The sequence below is a fragment of the Toxorhynchites rutilus genome, chromosome 1, assembly GCF_029784135.1.
Source record: "Toxorhynchites rutilus septentrionalis strain SRP chromosome 1, ASM2978413v1, whole genome shotgun sequence".
NCBI lineage: Eukaryota > Metazoa > Arthropoda > Insecta > Diptera > Culicidae > Toxorhynchites > Toxorhynchites rutilus.
This window is the reverse complement of record NC_073744.1, coordinates 5,818,574-5,840,360: the sequence shown is the minus strand read 5'-3', so window position 1 is coordinate 5,840,360 and position 21,787 is coordinate 5,818,574. Positions and strand designations below refer to the sequence as shown.

Below are 21,787 nucleotides of genomic sequence, written 5' to 3'. Positions count from 1 at the left end.
TAGGAAATCCGCATTTCACATCCGCAAATTCACATAAATTCTACGCAAGACAACAACACTCGTAACGCTTATTCCGCATATCAGGATAAAACTCGATCATTTGTAGATCGATGAGTTTGTTCTGAAATTGATCCGAAACTTTCGTCACTGCGAGACGGAAAGCGTTTCAAACCATGTCCAAATTTGTTCTTTGATATAAGGAAAATATATTTCAAGTTTAACTTGTTGTAAAAAGTCTTGAAAGTGCTGTACAATTTCCTTTTACATGGTCTTCTGTAATGTTTCGTCGTCTGTTCCATCATCATTCACTGACGAAAGTTCTTCAAACATTGCGAAGTTGTTCAATTGAACATTGCATTTCAAAATTAGAAATGTTTGCTGAGAATCGCAAATTTTAGCGTATCCAATAAAGTTTTTGTGACAATTTTTGCTAATCATTGTACGATTGGCAGATTGATTATAGTCATATCTTACATGGAACGAAAAGAATTATTGTAGCTCTTCAAAACGCTTAAGATTTCGCTAAACAATTGCTCCCAACAAAAACCATCTCGTTGCGTTGCGTTCAACATTTTTATAAGTCAAGGTATCTATGCATGCACTGTACTAAATTTAATATTTAAAATAGAATTTCAAAAAAATCTGTAAATTCTGTTTTTTTTGGCTGAAAATCTGTAATTTTGTATATACAGATTCTGTATTTTAAAGGGCCTGGCCGGGTAAGGGAGTAAAAAGTGCCCCCAAACCAAATCACTAGCTGTATGGCAAATATTGTAAAGGATATTAAATAAGAAATTTTGGTGGTTTATTTGAACCCCTATGTGGTTTGACGTAGGATCTATAGTGAAAAACGTACTTTTTCGATTATTTCACGCCATCCTCAAAAGATCCGAGATAAAAATTTGAAAAAAATACTGAATGTGCATCTTACTACGGTGTATCAAGAAAAAATATCAAAAAAAAATTCATCAAAAATGTTAGTACTAAAAAAATATTTAAATTCTGAATTTTTTTTTGGGATTTAGAGATTTAGTACTACTCTAATTCATATTAAAATGTGCTCTTACGGCTTTTTTAGATTGATAAATATCTTCGAACTGTTTTTTTTTCAAATATCTAATAATAAAAAAAAAATTAAAAAAAAATACACAGTACAAAAAAAATGTTATAGATTTTCTGGCATTTCGAAATTTTGAAAAAAAAATATAACTTTGAGACCCACTCCTGCTCAAATTTTTATTTAAATGCGTTCGTATGTGTCTTTTTTCTACATGTGGCGTAATTTTTCCTGAATTTTTAAGAGCATTGTGTGACACAAAAATAATTTTCTTCATCGTCTGCATTATTATTTTTATTTTTTTTTTTGTAAACGATTATTTTATTGTATTCGTGGTTTTCAATTGAAAGATTAAAATAAAAAAAAAAATCGGATTTGTGGTCTCAAAGTTATATTTTTTTTTCAATATTTCGAAATGCCAGAAAATCTATAACATTTTTTTGTACTGTGTATTATTTTTTTTATTATTTTATTTTTATTATTAGATATTTGAAAAAAAAACAGCTTGAAAATATTTATCAATCTAGAAAATCCGTAAGAGCACATTTAAATATGAATTAGAGTAGTACTGAATCTCTAGATCCCAAAAAAAAAATTCAAAATTTAAATATTTTTTTTAGTACTAAACTTTTGATGAAATATTTTTTTGATAATTTTTCTTGATACACCGCGGTAAGATGCACATTCAGTATTTTTTTCAAATTTTTATCTCGGATCTATTGAGGATGGCGTGAAATAAACGAAAAAGTACGTTTTTCACTATGGATCCTACGTCAAACCACATAGGGGTTCAAATAAACCGCCAAAATTTCTTATTTAATATCTTTTACAATATTTGCCATACAGCTAGTGATTTGGTTTGGGGGCACTTTTTACTCCCTTACCTAACCACTCTTTGGAAATATAAAAAAAAATTTTTTTGATACCGCGCAACACTGAAAACAATCTGAAAAAAATCACACATATCTAGAAAAGCCGTGGAAACACATTAAAATATGAACTAGAGTAGTACTGAATCTCTAAATCCCAAAAAAAAAAATGTCAAAATTTCAATATTATTTTTAGTACTAAAATTTTTCATGAAATTTTTTTTTGATAATTTTTTTTGATACACCGTAGTAAGATGCACATTCAGTATTTTTTTCAAATTTTTATCTCGGATCTTTTGAGGATGGCGTGAAATAATCGAAAAAGTACGTTTTTCACTATAGATCCTACGTCAAACCACATAGGGGTTCAAATAAATCACCAAAATTTCTTATTTAATATCCTTTACAATATTTGCCATACAGCTAGTGATTTGGTTTGGGGGCACTTTTTACTCCCTTACCCGGCCAGGCCCTTTGACGAAAAATCTGTAAAATACAGAATATTCTGTATATTTGGCAACCCTGGTACAGGAAACGAAAGAGAGGGGAGGTAACTAAAATTGTGAATAAACGCGTTTATATGTTGTATAAAAAGTCACAACATTCTAAAAAAAGTTGAATAAATAGTTGTTTTTCTGAAAATAGTTGTTTTTCTAATTGAAATTTAGAAGCAGTCAAAATGACTTCCTTGGGCAATCTAGTGTTAATAATGAAATTCCCTGAATTTTCCTGACGTTGTTTGAATTGATATTGTATTCTGATATTCCCTGATTTTCATGGGGTTTCCAGGTAATCGACACCCTGTCCTTACCCCATGTCAGTGCGCGAGACGCTTTTTGGTACACAATCCTTTGGTGTACATTGTGTTCTACACTTCGGAACAAAACGCAGTGCTTCATATTCTATGACATTCCACTTTCGAGAGTACCGAGAACGAATTAAAATTTATACCATGTTGGTGAATAATTGGGGACGGTGGAGCCTGTTGTTTGTATTGGCTGATTGAAGCTTGCTAAGCAGTGTATTGCCTTCATTCAGAACCGCTGGACTTTGTTCCTCGCCAAAAACAAGTGCTGCTGTTTGCGAGCAAACGCTCGTATACTCAGGATATTCTCACTTCTTTGATAACGGCATTAATTGAGCACTTGTGCATGGATGTAGTAGCACCATGCGCTTGTGGGTGGCCCTCGAATGAGAACGGATTGTTAAAGCACCGCTTGGAAACGTCGGCACACTTGCACAAGTGCAGAGAAAAACTTTTCTCATCTAAAAACCGTCAGAAGAAAGCAAAAAAAAAACAGTGCCAGAGTAAAGAATCGTGACAAACTCACAAGTAATCAACCAGCAACCTCATGGTTTCACACGACTTCAGCCAATGCAAGTCGTATCTCGAATGTCCACAATCCTACGCAGGAACAACATCAAAGCAGCGCAAGTAGGACGGAAGAAGTGCTGCATCATTTCTGAACTTTGTGATTCCTTTTTCTCTGTTCCTCAGACGAGTTGACGCCGCCGGAAGGCCAACCGACACCAAGCTGGGACACGATAAAGATGTAACGTGTGGTCGGTAATCAATTCGTTTTTGTTCGGTGCACTAGCTTCCGACAACTGGTCCAACCCATACAAATCTCCGCCGTTATCCGGGTTTCCTGTCATACTCCTGCAGCTGCCCCGTAGCCGTGATTCTCCAAATTGTGAAAATGGGAAAGATTTCATTTTCATTTCAGTTATTTTTAGTGGCTACTTTCATTAGCATACAATCGATCCGAACGAGACCATTCCCAGTCTTTGCACAGCTGTACACGAGATGGGGCGCCTCCACTATGGGGAAAGTTGACGACCTAAAAACAGCGATGCCAAAGCGAACAGCAAAGTGGTCATTAGCGGAAGTGCTCGTTGTCTTCCGCGCGCTGCGAAGCAACTGCAATCGAAATTACGGTTATCATCAAAAAAATACGATCCCCGTGATTAGCTCTTCTCGTCGTCTCGGCGTTTGATGCGAGCAAATTGTCAAAAAGTGCAGCAACAGCAGCCACTACCATTTGCAACCGACTGAGACTCAACAGGTTGCTTGAAGCGCGCGCTAATTGGAAAGCAGGCGAAAAACTTCACTTCTCACGTGCATGTTTCTCGTTTTTAACTTCTTCACCGAGGAGGAGGGTTGAAGGGAGAGTTTCACTCCACCGACGGTGAGTGAAATTCCACTTTACGAAAGCACTAAGGATGATGATGCACTTCAGCGGGGAAAGTTTGCTCACGTGAAAAACACTTCAAAGAGCTCATTACCACTCAGAGTTCGCTCGGTTTAGCTTGAACCCTTTTTCTTTTGCTTCCATTGAAAGGATAGCATCGGTGCGAATGGACGGCAAGTAGGCAGATGTGTTTTCTTGTCATTTGCGCTTGAAATTCGCCCACTACACGTAATAAACATGTTCTGTGTGGTGTTTTTGTTGGTTCGTTAAATCATATGACCCAAATGCGACGGAAGGATAAGATATAATTTACCGGTCATGACGGATTTTGCTTAGTTTATCAGCATTATCACTTCTGTGCTCCTATAACAAATACAGTGGTGGCCTTCTAATTAGCACAATGTATCTATCCAATCATTTATTTTGCTATACATACAGGTTGTTGTTTATAATTCATCTACTTCACTGTATTTCTGAAGCATAATATTTTGATGCGTGGGTTTGCTTGGCGAGCAAGTGATTAACAGCTGCGTGTTGGATGCCATTTGCTGTTTTAAGGCTATAAGTAGTGATTAGCACAAACAGTTTTTCTTCTTATATTCATTCCAAAAATATGGCAATTATCTTAAATGTCGGCTAAATTTTGGAAAATGTGCTATTAACATTTGCTCCATCAATTAAAAGCATTGTTTTTATTATTGAGTAGGTAAGCAAAATGGCCCGAGGAGCATCTTCTACCCCGTAGCTCAGGGTTGTCATTATGAATCTTAGAAACAAAGGAAAATCACCGGAAGAGATAGCAAATCTCATCGGCCGGTCGAGGAAGCTAATCTACAACGCAATTGAATATATCCGGAAATATCAAACTGTTTCAAAAATAAAGCGAAAGGCTCGTCCAAGAAAGACAACAGAGACAGACGGATTATCACATGCATCGCCAAGAATAATCCACCTATTGACGAATTTCATGCCAACTCGACGGGCCGTTGGCAGCACCATTTCAGATAGCAGTGAAACGTTGTGGGTGTAAAAACATGTTTCATTTAAGCAACTTTGCATACTTGAAATATTCGAAAAATAATTAGACTACTTTTTGGAAAAAGACAATTTTTTTTCTTAAATTTTTACAAACATTTATTTTAGTTTTGATTAAAAATTACCAAAGAATTTTTTGGAAATAAATTTCATTGAAAAAAAAATATTTTGAAAATTAAAATTCATTTTTCTCGAAAACATAAGCTTTTAAAATTCTGAAAAAAATAGATATAAATAGCCCTTAAAATTTCCTACAAGTTTTCCATACATCGGACGATGTACACATTTACATGAAAAAAGTTTTTCGAACAACAACTTTTTCATGTTTTTCTTTGAAAAAATACTATTAATGTTCAATTCGTTACATTTTTATGTAGAAATTATCGCATTTTAAATGCTCTGCCAACTTTTCTCTATTTAGAAACATGTCAAGAACATGTCAAACGTGAGAATTTACACACAAAAATGTTACGAGCAAAACATTATTTTTTTCCGATGTATGGACGACTTGTTGGAAATTGTAAGGGCCTTTCATATATATATTTTTGGGAATTTAAAAAAAATACGTTTTTGAGAAAAATGAATTTTAATTTTTTAAATAACTTTTTTGTTAGCGAAATTTTTTTCCAACAAAGTTTTTTTGTAAAAATTTAAATAATTTCCTACATTTCATCATTTGACAAGAATTTTGAGGGGTATCATAGTTTTTATGTTATAAATTTTTGTAAAAAATTAAGAAAAAAAATTTGGCTTTTTCCAAAAAGTTGTCTAATTCTTTTTCGAATATTTCAAGTATGCAAAGTTACTTAAATGACCCATGTCTTTACACCCATAACGTTTCACTGCTATCTGAGATGGTGCTGCCAACTCCTAAGACGAGTTGGCTTGAAGTTCGTCTATTACTTCCGCGGAAATTTGTGACAGGATCGCCATGAATTATGATATTATACTAAGTAGCGGAACAATCAGAAAGAGACTGAATGATAGTGGTCAGCGAGGTTCTGTTGCTCAGTTGCAAAAAACATCAGAACAAACCGGCTACATTTTGGCGAATCTAAATTCAACAGATTTGAATCTGATGGAAAACGTTACGTGTGGCGTCCACCTAAGCAAAAATTTAATTCTAAATACACCGTTAGAACTGTGAAGCATGGATGGTGTGGGCAGCGTTCTCTTGGCATGGCGTAGGCCCTATTGCGAAGATTGATGATAGAATGGATCAAAATCTCTACAAACGTATTCTCCAGCAGCATATGGAACCATACGCTGAGGACAACCTTGAGATGGATTTTCATGCACGACAATGATCGAAAGCATACTTCCAAACTTGTGAAGCAATAGCTTTTGGATAAGCATATTGATGTTTCAGCTTGGTCACCTCAAAGTCCTGATCTCAATCCCATTGAGAACTCATAGAACGACGTTGAGGAACATATCATTCTTAAAAAAAAACAAAAAATATGACCGAACTTTGGGAGGTTGTCCAAGAAGGAACGTGTAATATCCCTAATCATAATAGAACATAAAGGGTGTGTCACATCAAATTGCATCACGGAAAAAACGCTGTAGAAATTTAATTTTTAGGAATTATATCTTCAGCTTTCGCTTATAATCAGATAAGAGTGTATAGATCACGTTGGCCATGCTTCACTGTCAATTTTTCGTAAATTGGGAAAAATGTCGTCGAACGAAAAAGAGCGTCGTGAATTAATCCTGCGCACTCATTTCGAGAATCCGGAGTTGTCACATCGGGACATCGGTCAGCAGAGTACTAAAACGATACTTCGAGAACCTAACCATCGACCGGAAGGTGAAGAACGGCAAAAATGGATGCTCCGTCAGTGAAAAAGATCACAAGCGCGTAGTTAAGCAGTTTAGACGTGATCCGAGAAGTTCGGTCCGGGAGGTCGCCAATAAGCTGAATTTGTCAAGTTCATTCGTCCAGCGGACCAAGCAGCGGGAGGGCCTGCGTACATTCAGTTCAGAAGGCTCCTAACCGCGACGAAAGGCAAAACATGGTGGGGAAGACGCGAGCCCGGAAGCTGTACACCGAAATGCTGACGAAACCGCATTGCCTGGTAATGGACGACGAAACCAACGTCAAAGCGGACTTTCGTCAGCTGCCGGGCCTGTTGTTCTTCTCCGCAGAGGACAAATTCAGCGTTCCGGAGGAGATTCGCAAGCAGAAACTTTCCAAGTTTGCCAAAAAGTACATGGTGTGGCAAGCGATCTGCTCTTGCGGAAAGCGGAGCGCCCCCTTCGTGATGACCGGCACGGTAAACGGGCAGGTTTACCTTAAGGAGTGCCTACAGAAGCGCTTACTACCACTATTGAAGCAGCACGAGGGCCCGACCATCTTCTCGCAGCCGGATCTCGCTTCGTGCCACTATTCAAAGGACGTGTTGGAGTGGTACGAAGCCAACGGGGTCACCTTCGTGCCAAAGGAAATGAATTTTTCTCCGTTTCTGTTTACATTCTCTTTGATTATTTACACCGCGCTATTGGACACAAATCTTTTTAGCGCATTTATTTATTGTGAGATTGGTAAATGTAAAAATGAAGCGCACCATTTAAAACACTTTTCGGTCAAGAACATGTATTGGATTGAAAAAGATTAACTATATGTAAAGACCAAAGAACGGTTTGAACTCTATTACGTAATCGTTGGAGCTTAATCCCTTCTTAGATGAAGACTTTATACGGCATTTCGCCTTAACGGCCCTTTCCAATTAAGGCACGTTTTCGAATTATGGCCTAAAATGTTTCGCTATAACGGGAAAAAAAAATTTTTCGATGTCGATATTAATACATAATTCATGGAACATAAAGTTGTTTCATTTTTGTTTATAGATTATTATTGGTTTTTGGAGTCTGTTATTTATGTACAAATAAAATAAAAAGATAATATGTGTTTTGAATGATAAACCATTATACATATTGTCCGTATTTAGAACCGATCCGATTGAATTTATATGAATTTGTATTAGAATAATTGATTCCTTATACTGCTTTTCTCTTTGCGGCCAAGTTTCGTGGAACGCATCTAAGCCATGAAGCGAGGTATGGGTGTAGTAGAAAACGAAGAGAGGAGGGAGTATAGAGCAGAGAGTAAAGAGTAGAGAATAGAGAGTAGAGAGTAGAGAGTAGAGAGTAGAGAGTAGAGAGTAGAGAGTAGAGAGTAGAGAGTAGAGAATTAAGAGTAGAGAGTAGAGGGTAGAGAGTAGAGAGTAGAGAATTAAGAGTAGAGAGCAGTGTTGTCGCATTTTAATCTGTACCAGAGGGGTTAAAAATCTTTCTCATCTGTACTTTTTTTCTAAAAATATGTACCAAAAATCTGTACCATCGAAAGTATTTGTTGTAGAGAAAAAACTAATTTATTAGCATGAAAAAAATACTCATTCATTCGTTACAAATACTACATTTACATTTACATTACGAGCCATACTATAGCTTGTTGGAAAGGTATTTTTGCGCGCTATAATATAGTCCTTGACAGTGTTTTGTTTGGTTAAGTCGTTCGTGAGTTATAGTGTCGCAAATATGGAGCAAAATAAAGAGAAAATCCGACATATTTTACAGTACTACTATGACAAAGGCAAAAATGCATCTCAAGCTGCCAATAAAATTTGTGCAGTTTATGGACCCGATACAGTTTCCATTTCCACCGCACAACGATGGTTTCAACGTTTTCGTTCTGGTGTAGAGGTCGTCGAAGATGCGCCACGCTCCGGAAGGCCTGTCGTCGAAAATTGCGACAAAATCGCTGAATTAGCCGAGAAAGACCGGCATAGTAGCAGCCGTAGCATCGGCCAAGAGCTGGGGATAAATCATCAAACCGTTATAAACCATTTGAAGAAGCTTGGATTCACAAAGAAGCTCGATGTATGGGTGCCACACACGTTGACGCAAAAAACATCTTTGACCGTATCGACGCATGTGAATCGCTGCTGAATCGCAACAAAATCGACCCGTTTCTGAAGCGGATGGTGACTGGCGATGAAAAGTGGGTCAATTACGACAACGTGAAGCGCAAACGGTCGTGGTCGAAGCCCGCTGAAGCGGCTCTGACGGTGGCCTGCTTCCCTGTGGCCCTATGGTGAGCTGCTTCCCTATGGCCAAACGCTCAATTCGGACCTGTACTGCCAACAACTGGACCGCTTGAAGGTAGCACTCATGAAGAAGAGGCCATCTTTGATAAGCAGAGGCCGCATTGTCTTCCATCAGGACAACGCCAGGCCACACACTTCTTTGGTGACGCGCCAGAAGCTCCGGGAGCTCGGATGGGAGGTTATTTTGCATCCGCCGTATAGTCCGGACCTTGCACCAAGTGATTACCACCTGTTTTTGTCCATGGCGAACGAGCTAGGTAGTCAGAAGTTAGCCACAAAAGAGGCCTGTGAAAATTGGCTATCCGAGTTTTTTGCCAATAAGGAAGCGAGCTTCTATAACAGGGGTATTATGAAGTTGGCATCTCGTTGGGAACAAGTCATCGAACAAAACGGCGCATATTTGACTTAAAACAGATGATTGTAACTAATTTTATGAACAAATGAAAATTAAAAAAAAATACCGCAGGACTTTTTTGACAGCCTAATATATAGTTTTTATAAAAATTGATCAAATCTTTTGATCTCAAAATAGCGTCCATCGTATCATTTTCTGATACTGAGCTGATAATTTCTTCTGCTGCTATTCCGACCTGAAAATTCTTGCCACTTTGCAAATGATCTTCATATTTTATAGAATTGGCCATTGAAACAACGTATGATTCCTCGCAGATATTAGTGAGAATGATCAAATAAAAATCTTTCAGCTCTTCATGTAGCATTGTGAATTCAGGTTTTTTAGCCTGGTACAAACGATTCAATCTATTGATCTGGGGCAAAACATACGTCGCACCGTCCGACGCGAATCCTGTCAGACGGACCTTGTTAAGAATTCCGTCCTTATGGAACTGATCAATCATTGCATTGTAAATGCTTTTTATGATCAGCAGCACCAAGCGACACTGCGGCGTAAAAGTCATCATGTACCTTGATGTTGCTTTGTTCAAATGTAAGAATTTTCACACGTAGAAAAAAAATTGTACCAATCTGTACCTTTTGACAAAAATCTGTACTCAGTACCGTACAGAATCTGTACTAAACATAACAAAAAAATCTGTACCATTTCAGATGAATCTGTATGTGTCTGGCAATACTGGTAGAGAGTAGAGAGTAGAGAATAGAGAGTAGAATAGAGAGTAGAATAGAGAGTAGAATAGAGAGTAGAATAGAGAGAGAGTGGAGAGCAGAAAGCAGAGGGAAGAGAGTAGAGATTTTAAAATGAAGAGTAGTAAAAGAGAGTAGAGAAAAGAGAGAATAAAGTATAAAGTAGAGAGTAGGAAATGAAGAGTAGAGAGCTAACAGTTGAAGTCAAAGTTGAAAGAGCAATAATTGATAGCAAAGAAAGAGTAGAACAAATGAGACATAGAGACATTTGGACTGAAAATGAAACATTAAAGAAAAGAAAAGAAAAAAAAGTGGCGAGATTCTGTTCGAGTGCAACAGCAAAGCTATTCCAATGACTTTGCGGGAAACTTATTTAAACATGGTACTGGGCCGCTAGTCAAACAAAAATATCACAACAAAATTGAGAAAAATACTTTAAAATCCCAACAAAAAAACATCAGCTACTGCCAAATTCTTGTTTGAGTTGTTTGATCACGCACGCCACCATGTATGACGATAATGTTGCACCACCATAAGGTTCGCAACGGTTGATGGTTGCAATTTTTCGCATACTTGGCAGAACATGTTGATAACTAGATGCGTTGCGTGCATTCATAGGTACCCGACAAGTGGCACAAAACTACGTTAGTTCACATTTTGCGATAATTTAATGGAGCTACTGACCGCAGGAGCTACCCACCTCTAATCGACCGAAATGCATTGCTTTATCAACGTCACGTCACGTTTTGCTCACCAACCATAAAGCACACAATCCAACCAAAACACGCCTGTCGCGACTTCAAATCCTGTGGAGGCGATCTGGCGTAGTGGTAACATTCATGCCTCTCACGCTCAAGGTCACGAGTTCAATTCTCACTCCCGACATTCTTCCAAAAATGGAAGTAGAAGTGACGAACCAGCCAAATGAGTTGAAAGTCACTATAATACAGATAAAAAAAAAAGACTTCAAATCCATCATAAATGGCTAGATCATTGAAAACTGAATTGGCAAACATTTAGCAGGTTATCTGAGCGCCTAGCCCCTTCCCGTCGACGAAATCGAAATACACCTCATAAACTCGACTAAATGGTGGTGGTTTAAACTTTCGCTTTCTCGAGAGTGCTCCGGCTTCAGAGCTGCGGATCGCAATTTGCATTAGTGCTTTCGTGGATAAACGCGTTTCGTCGAGCGAGTATGCGAAAATTTGAAGCCGTTTAGGTAATGGAAATGTGATAAATGTGATTCGCTTTTCTCACTCACTTGCCTGGTAATTTTCGACACAACTCAAACACGACAAACCGGTTTTCCGCTCCGAAGTTGGAGGAATTGAACAAAACTGAGCGCACACGACGACGATGACGACGAATCCCGTAGCAGCTTTTCCTTGAATTGTTCCCATCGTCTCGCGTGGAATGATTCGCGCCTGAGCGTATGACACTTCCCCTGCCGAAGCGTTGTATTCAATTTGCATAGCAAATTAACTTGACATCGACAAACAATCAACACCACTTTTGAGTCGGCCTTATGACGACGAAGAAGCGCTCGCTTGATGTTCGGTTGTGGAAACTGGAAAAGTGCTTGTGGAGTGATTCATAATACATCACCAGTCTCTGAACAGGTTTCTCCAGCGTTTGCCACTTGCCATTCAGTCGGAGCCGTCAGAGCTTTGATTTTGTGTTACGAAATCAGTGGTCGTGGCGCGGAGTGGTGAGTCAAAATCACGGTGGTCAACCGTGGGGTTGTTGTGTAACCACCAGCGCAACATAAACCCCGCGCTCGGTCATGTGTCAGTCCGCTCGAAAGCTGAAATAATTGGCGAACAAAAAAAAAAAAATGCGTGCACCAATTTTCACGCAGCCCTGCTTGCGTCCATGTTTCGATGCTGGCGGTGAATGCACATACAGTTGATGCATGCATGTTGATTACGAAATTTTGCATTATGAATAAATTATAAATGCGTCTTACCGAAAGCGGAGACTGTCAAAACGAACGACGTGGTCTGCCATAATGGATTCGAGGTAGAAAAAAAAGTGGAACGAATAAAAGTTACTCCATCTTGGTAAAACTTTGAGATGAATTTTAAACCCCTCCCTTCCGCGCCACACATTTTGCTGGCTGAGGATAAAGTCCTCTCTCCATTGTAAACGGTTATTCACTCCGTTCGAAATTGTCTTTCGTGTCGTAAAAATAAGTTATGTGTTCCATTTATGCAGCATGCATTTTTCATTTTTTTTACGTTTTTTCTTCTCGTTGCCGATTTCTTTAGAATCTTTGTTCAAAAATTCGCTTTGTTCTTGGTGTCGTTCCGAAGCTCCGAAGGAGATTGAGTCTGCTTGAGATGCTGGAACGAACGCGCGAGGAGAAAAGATAAAAGAGCTCTCCTCAGCTGTGTTTGTGGGCGTCTTTAACAGGCCACCGGTAAAATCTAGAACAAGTGCAAAGGTAACCGATTTAGACGTGAAACTTTTGATTTTTCACTTCTACTTTCGAGTTTTTTATTGGAAGCGAATCGAGCAAGCGTAAATCCCATTTTCTTTCAATTTTCTCCAAAGAGTGTAACGATGATACGGTAGAAAATGGCACGGAAATGGTTTATTTGTGGTAAATCACCTCCTGGAATAGTTTTCCGTTAAAAGACATAGAGAAAAACGAATAGCATGTAAACTGATCTCATGAATATTTACCTGGATACTTTTGGTTTGAAAGGTTTGAAAGCATATGTTCTACATTCTACAGCAGCGCCCCTAGCGGTCGGCTCCATAATGTTTTGACATTCAGTTTGTTCCGGGCATGGTTGCCAATATTTTATTTTTCAAAAACTGGAATATTGCTTGCAACTCTGAGGATTTGGGATAGGGCACTCAGGGTCGCTTGTTCCTTAGCCGATTGCTGGTAAATACCTTGAATTAAATTTGAAACATCAATTCGGACAATTGACAACAGAGCAGTAGCAGACTGTAAAAAAAAACGAAATTGCATTCAACCAAAGCGACCATAAACCCATGATATGGCATCGGGCGTAATCGTTTTCTTCAAAAAGGCAGATCCGAATCTTTAACAGATTTTTCTGTCTCGGACAGCTCCTGGAATCAGATGCCGTCGGGATCAGGTAAGTAAGACAGCCTAAGAGCTGCCATGAATGTGTAGATGCGCTGATCTGCATTTTTCAAAATTGTGTTCAACCACAACGAACTAAGTGTAATGCATTCCTCAATCATTTGTTATTCCAATTATCAAGATATTATTTTGTCGAAAACAGCAAAAGTGAGTCAATGTATATACCATTCATGAAATTAGTCAAGAGCCGTTACAAAACTCTAATGTGTTGTGTAATGATATTATGTTAATAACTAACAAAGAGAACGAAGTTTTGCGTGTCAAACAGCAACATAATTTTGTTTTTTTCATATTTCTAAAGGTTCTGAATCAGAAATTGACGACGATGTGCGTGCAGCATGAAAGGGAGTATTATGTTTGATATCCTGTTTATAACACGTGAACGGTAAAATTAGATTTGATCCGACACAGTCAATTAGTGGGAGCCAAAACTTCAAATTGAAATATCCCAAAATAATGTTTTTGGCGCTTGGTTCTTTTTGGCAGAACCCCGACCAATTTAGGAGACGAGATTTAAAGCATTCGAAAATATTGCGACTAAATCAGCAGATTAAAACACATGAATACGATCGTTATGCATATTAAATTTCTTTGTTACGAAATGAGTTCGACAGAAGGTTTGATAATATTTCAAAAATAATATAATTCATAATATAATTCATGTCATTTCCATTCAATGATGGAATCAACATAGAAGAAATTTCAATGAAATTAAAAAGCATAGATTGAAAATGAAATCTTCATTTTTCATGGCGATATATTTTTAAAATCAAGAGAGATGAAGCTCTTGATTTTCAAAATATTAATTTCAAAAATATATTTACTGTACTTATTGGAATTTACTTTGCGAGGAAATGTTTTTTTTTTTATTAATTCGATTATTTTTACAGGCTCAGTTACTTAAGTTTAAAGGAGCCGAATTCTTAAATATAATTTTAAAACTATATATATATATATATATATATATATATATATATATATATATATATATATATATATATATATATATATATATAAACAATTTTCTTACATCTATGGTTAGTAAGGTGGAAAACCGATTACTCGCGGTGTACTCGAGTTTAGGAGGGTGACATATTTTTAGGAGAAGGATGGGATATAAGGAAATTGTAACAATGTTGATGAACACTCATTTCATAAATCTATTCGTATATCTATAGTGTATTTACATTTCAACTTATTCTACTATTTATAGCAAGGGGACGAATTATCCGCAAAGGAAGGAAAGGAGGGTATAAGGATGTAGGGACAATCACACACGAAGATCTATAGCTTTAAGGAAAACATATATATGGGACATGTAATCAAGGTCTAACCGAGCCAACACATCTCTCACCGGCACATTGGGCTGTCTTCCTCGGGCCCGAAGGGAGTTTTCTAAATTCGATCTGGCGACCAGATACACCTCGCACGACCAAACAACGTGCTCGATGTCGTGATAACCTTGGCCACAAACGCAGAGATTGCTGCTGGCAAGATTGAAACGGAAGAGTAGTGCATCTAACGAACAGTGATTGGACATGAGTCGGGAGAAGGTGCGAATAAAGTCCCGACTCAAGTCCAGACTTTTGAACCACGGTTTGAGGCTAACCTTTGGGATAATCGAGTGAAACCACCGGCCCAATTCATCTTCATTCCACTTGCGTTGCGATGGTATTTTTGCGGACTAAAGAATAAAATTCATTGAAGGCGATTTGACGCTGATAAATATCGCCTTCAATTGCACCTACCTTTGCCAATGAGTCAGCCCTCTCATTACCCGGAATTGAGCAATGTGAAGGGACCCAGACAAAGGTAATGACATAACAGCGTCTGGATAAAGCACTCAAAATTTTTCGTATTCTCTCAAGGAAGTACGGCGAGTGCTTTTCCGGCCTCACTGAACGGATAGCTTCGACAGAGCTAAGACTATCCGTTACAATGTAATAGTGTTCAACAGGTCGTGAGGCGACGCTGTCCAGCGCCCAATGAATTGCTGCCAATTCAGCAATATACACTGAGCAAGGATTCTGAAGACTGTGTGAGGTGCTAAAAAATTCGTTGAACACTCCAAATCCTGTGGACTCGTTTATAGTGGACCCATCAGTAAAGTACATATTATCGCAATTGATACCCTCATACTTTTCATCGAAGATCGTTGGAGCGATCCTCGATCGTTGGTAATCTGAATATCCATGGATATCTTGCTTCATGGACAGATCAAAATTCACAGAGGAATTGATGTAGTCAGGGAAACAAACACGGTTGGGAATATACGAAGAAGGATCAACCTGCATGGAGATGAATTCATGATATGAACTCATGAATCCGGAGTGAAAATTTAGCTCGGTCAGCTGCTCAAAATTTCCGATCACCAATGTGTTCATAACCTTACACCGGATGAAGAACCGAAGAGATAATAAATTGAAGCGATCTTTTAGTGGGAGTAGGCCTGCCAAAACCTCGAGACTCATGGTATGCGTTGAGGGCATATATCCCAACGCGATACGGAGACAAAGATACTGAATTCGCTCGAGTTTAATGAGGTGTGTTTTGGCAGCTGATTGAAAACAGAAACTGCCATACTCCATCACTGAGAGAATAGTTGTTCGATACAACATTATAAGATCTTCGGGATGGGCTCCCCACCAGGTGCCGGTAATAGTACGGAGAAAGTTTATTCTTTGTTGACATTTTTTACTCAGATACCTAATATGGGCCCCCCAAGTACATTTGGAGTCGAACCAGACCCCAAGATACTTGAATGACATAGCATGAGTGATCGGTTTACCCAAAAGTTGAAGCTTTGGTTTTGCTGGTCTATGCTTCCTAGAAAAAACCACCATCTCTGTTTTCTCCGTGGAGAATTCGATCCCTAGCCCAATGGCCCAGGTTGAAAAATTGTTCAAAGTATCTTGTAAGGGTCCTTGCAGGTCGGATTCGTTTGATCCTACGACAGACACCACTCCATCATCTGCAAGTTGTCTTAGGCTGCAATTTTGTGTAAGGCAATTGTCGATGTCGCTTACATAGAAGTTGTACAAAAGGGGGCTTAAACATGAGCCCTGGGGGAGGCCCATGTAAGAGACCCGACTTACTGCCGAATCTCCGTGAGAAAAGTTCAAATGTTTCTCACAAAGCAAGTTATATAACATATTATTCAATAGAGGCGGCAGACCCCGAGAGTGTAATTTGTCTGACAAAACCTCTATTGAAACAGAATCAAAGGCCCCCTTTATGTCCAAGAATACTGGCCATTTGTTTTTTTTCGGCGTAAGCCATTTGAATTTCTGAAGAAAGCAACGCAAGACAATCATTCGTCCCCTTGCCCCTACGGAACCCATATTGTGTATCTGAGAGTATGCCATTCGTTTCAACCCATCGATCAAGGCGAAACAAGATGATTTTCTCCAACAATTTCCGTATACTAGACAGCATTGCTATTGGGCGGTACGAATTGAAGTCGGACGCGGGTTTTCCGGGTTTTTGAATAGCTATAACTCGTACTTGTCTCCAATCATCTGGAACAATATTATTCTCCAGAAACCGATTGAATAAATTCAACAAGCGATGTTTCGCCACATCAGGGAGATTTTTCAGCAAGTTGAACTTAATTCTATCCGATCCCGGAGCAGAATTGTTACATGAAAGGAGAGCAAGAGAGAATTCTACCATCGAAAACTCGGAATCAAGATCGCACCTATCTTGTGGTATATCTCGAACAATTTTTCGCACAGGAGCGGAATCAGGACAAACCTTCCGTGCAAAATTCAAAATCCATCGATGTGAATATTCTTCGCTTTCATTCGTTGAAGAGCGACTTCTCATGTTTCGAGCCACTTTCCATAATTTTTTCATTGACGTTTCTCGTGACAAACCTCCCACGAAATTTCGCCAATAAGCACGTTTTTTCCCTTTGATTAAGTTTTTAAATTGATCTTCAAGGGCTAAATACGTTTGAAAATTTTCAGGGGTTCCACGTTTCCGAAAAGCTTTAAATGCATTCGATTTTTCTACATAAAGCTTGGAACATTGGCTATCCCACCATAGATTGGGAGGCCTTCGGGAAATGGTGGAACCTGGGATGGGTTTCGTTTGAGCGCGAACCGCGCTGTCATAGATCAAACGAGAAAGGAAGTTATACTCCTCCAATGGAGGTAAACCATCTCTGGAATTGATGGCTAGAGCAATCGCGTCCGCATATTTTTTCCAGTCAATGTGTCTTGTGAGGTCATATGCCATGTTTATAGATTCAGAAGAATTCGACCCAATGGTGATGGAAATTTTTATTGGCAAGTGATCACTACCGTTGGGGTCCTGGATTACATTCCACTTGCAATCTAACGATAGTGAATTCGAGCAAAGCGAGAGGTCAAGAGCACTTGGGTTAGCAGGAGGTTTAGGTACACGTGTTGTTTCCCCAGTGTTCAAAACGGTCATATTGAAGCTGTTACAAAGGTCATATATCAACAATGAACGATTGTCGTCGTACTGTTCCCCCCAGGCAGTTCCGTGAGAGTTGAAGTCTCCCAAGATCAATCGTGGCTCAGGAAGGAGTGAGCACATGTCATCAAGTTGTTTGCGGCTAACCGCAGCTCTCGGAGGCCAATACAAGCTGACAATACAGAGGTCTTTGCCTCTGATGTTTGCATGACAAGCAACAGCTTCGATCCCTCCAATAGGTGGAAGGTCAATTCTAAAAAATGAGTGGCACTTATTGATCCCCAAAAGCACCCCTCCGTATCTATCATCACGGTCCAAGCGTATAATATTAAAATCGTGGAAAGAGATATCATCTTGCGAAGAAAGCCAAGTTTCGGACAGAGCAAAAACATCACAATTGAAGTTATGAATTAAAAATTTGAATGTATCCAATTTAGGGATAAGACTACGACAATTCCACTGTAAAACAGTGATATCTCCGACCTCTCTATTTGAATTAGACATCAAGAGAGATAATCATTGCAAGGAGGGGCCATGTTTGCATCAATTGTTGCAAAATTGTCTTTAATACTGGAATCATTGACAATGGTTCTGATGGAGTCGGAAACATTAAAACACTTGAAGATTTGATCCAAAAGGTCAGACAACTTTATAAATCCCGATTGGGAAGTTGAACTGGACGGAAAAATAGGGACAGTTGGGGTTTTTGATGTCCCCTCGAGTGCTGGGTCGTTCGAAGATAATAGAAATATTCCCACGGAAGCCAGGAGGAACCTGGTTTTGCTTGTCCGCTGCACTCGATTTTTTAGGCAAGCTAACAGAGGATATAACCGTGAGGCCTTGTTCTTGAACTTTGGGAGTGGTCACATTTTTGCGCCGGGGATTCCCTTTGAAAATAAACGGTGTGCCCCCGCTAGCTGTGTCCGCTTCCATTTCATCAACTGGCAACGTGGAAAAGGTATTGTGTGTTGAGATTGGTTGTTGTTGTTGTTGGGTCAGTGGCGAAGCGCCCTTCAAAATTTCCGCAAATGTGCGCTTCGAGCGTTCCTTTAAAGAGCGCTTCTGTTTCTCCCAGCGACTCTTGTAATTTTCACAAACTGAGAGCTCGTGTGGGGATCCCCCGCAATATGGACATTTATGCTCAGTCGCACTGCAGGATTTCCCCTCATGTTGCTCTCCGCAAGTGGCACAACGCTCCTTGTTGGCACAATAATCCGAAGTGTGACCAACTGACTTGCATTTGTTGCAAGTCATGGGCTTTGGCACGAAGAGTCGCACAGGTAGTCTCAATTTGTCCACCATAACGTAGTCAGGGAGGGCGGCACCAGCAAAGGTAACTCGAAACGAGTCGGACGGCGTAAATTTAGTTTGGTCCCCATCATGGGAAATTTTCCCGAGTTGGCGACAGTCCAAGATTTTCACTTCCATTGAGGGGAGCTTCTTGAACTTGCCTTTTCCTTCTGCTTTTATTTGTTCGCTCGTCAGACCCGTTTCAGTTATCACCCCCTCAATTTCTACGTTATGGGAGGGTATAAATGTTCGATATTCGAGAGTGAAATGTTGATCAGCAACAATCTCGTTTGCGTGTTTCCGGTCATTCACGACAACTCGCAATTTGTTCGGTCTAACCCTGCGAATTTCAGATACAGAAGTGTATCTGGCCAGATCTTTCATGATCTGAATCACGTTAAGGTTTTTTCCTTTCGGTTTTGGCCGGAGGAAAACAACCCACGGGCCAGTTCCAGGTGCATCTTCTGGATAAACTCTGACACGTGGAGCGGAGACAACAGAGGGGGAAGACGAGGACGAGGACGAGGATGAGGATGAGGACGAGGACGAGGATTGGGTTGGATCGGAAGCATCAGAAGGGGGAAGCGAAATCGATGATGGGAGAGGGGGAGTGGAAGTAACAGTGGGTTGAGAAGGGAGGCTTGCAATTTTCTTAGAGGGGGGCTTGGTAGGATGAGCGGATTCGTCCCCAGAAGAATTATCTTCCTTATGAGGGACTCGTTTATGTTTTTTCCCAGATCTTGTATGAGATTCATTATCGGAGATCTCCATCTCTGGAGATCCTCCACTATACTCCATTTTACAAAGATTTCTGTCTTATTTTTAATTTATTATTGATTTTAACAATAATCTCAAAAAAAAATAGCAAAAAAAATATGATAATAATTGATAATAATATTAAACAATGAACAAATGAATTGAATAATAATATTAATAATAAATATGTGTACCTTAATATAAAAGATGTTCCAATAATGCGCTCTACTGCCCTAATCAGGGAGAGACAGAGGCTACGCGCTACGGAGACAACACAATAGCGCAAGAATAGCTTACGGAGCCACGTGGTGATGAATCCCGTTTGCGACAGTCACGCGATGTCGATCCCGTTATGCCGAATCAGTTCAACAGCCGCAATCCGGCTCGCTGCAAGAGCGCTGGTTCCTTTGTTCCTTCGTTCCACTTAACAAAAGGTCAGGTCGAAAGCGGACAGCAATGACCTTCACTCGTACACGATTCACTCGTACCAATAGCACAATAGCAAAAAAGTTGCGAGGAAATGTGTTGTTGATAACTTTTTTCGATATATTGGAGGCGATCTGGCGTAGTGGTAACATCCATGCCTCTCACGCAGAGATCACGAGTTCAATTCTCACTCCCGACATTCTTCCAAAAATGGAATTAAAAGTGACGAACCAGCCGAAATGTGCTGAGAGTCACTATAAAAAAGAAAAAAAAAACAATCAGATATACTTAAAGGGTGTGTCACATCCAATTGCATCACGGAAAAAACGCTGTAGAAATTTAATTTTTAGGAATTATATCTTCAGCTTTCGCTTATAATCAGATAAGAGTGTATAGATCACGTTGGCCATGCTTCACTGTCAATTTTTCGTAAATTTGGAAAAATGTCGTCGAACGAAAAAGAGCGTCGTGAATTAATCCTGTGCACTCATTTCGAGAATCCGGAGTTGTCACATCGGGACATCGGTAAGATGCTGGGAATCGTCCAATCCACGGTCAGCAGAGTACTAAAACGATACTTCGAGAACCTAACCATCGACCGGAAGGTGAAGAACGGCAAAAATGGATGCTCCGTCAGTGAAAAAGATCACAAGCGCGTAGTTAAGCAGTTTAGACGTGATCCGAGAAGTTCGGTCCGGGATGTCGCCAATAAGCTGAATTTGTCAAGTTCATTCGTCCAGCGGACCAAGCAACGGGAGGGCCTGCGTACATACAAGGTTCAGAAGGCTCCTAACCGCGACGAAAGGCAAAACATGGTAGGGAAGACGCGAGCCCGGAAGCTGTACACCGAAATGCTGACGAAGCCGCATTGCCTGGTAATGGACGACGAAACCAACGTCAAAGCGGACTTTCGTCAGCTGCCGGGCCTGTTGTTCTTCTCCGCAGAGGAAAAATTCAGCGTTCCGAAGGAGATTCGTAAGCAGAAACTATCCAAGTTTGCCAAAAAATACATGGTGTGGCAAGCGATGTGCTCTTGCGGAAAGCGGAGCGCCCCCTTCGTGATGACCGGCACGGTAAACGGGCAGATTTACCTTAAGGAGTGCCTACAGAAGCGCTTACTACCACTATTGAAGCAGCACGAGGGCCCGACCATCTTCTCGCAGCCGGATCTCGCTTCGTGCCACTATTCAAAGGACGTGTTGGAGTGGTACGAATCCAACGGGGTCACCTTCGTGCCAAAGGAAATGAACCCGCCCAACGCGCCGGAGCTTCGCCCAATAGAGAAATATTGGGCGATTATGAAGCAGGCCCTCCGGAAAAACCGAAAAGTTGTCAAATCGGAGGCGGACTTCAAGAGAAAATGGATTTCTGTTCAAAAAAAAAACTACAACCTG

The 21,787-nt window shown here is 39.8% G+C and overlaps 1 protein-coding gene across 3 annotated transcripts in view; it reads right to left on the bottom strand.

Moving 5' to 3' along the window:
* Nucleotides 1-21,787, bottom strand: part of LOC129762150 (uncharacterized) — a 197,988-nt gene that overhangs the window by 26,864 nt on the left and 149,337 nt on the right. The window contains exon 1 of one of the 3 annotated variants that reach the window (XM_055760154.1): nucleotides 11,625-11,850. The exons of the other annotated variants lie outside the window; for them this stretch is intronic. Coding sequence (XP_055616129.1) covers nucleotides 11,625-11,835 — 211 coding nt within the window. The 5' untranslated portion in view covers nucleotides 11,836-11,850. Of the gene's footprint in view, nucleotides 1-11,624; nucleotides 11,851-21,787 lie in introns of those variants that run through there. 3 annotated transcript variants of the gene reach the window in all.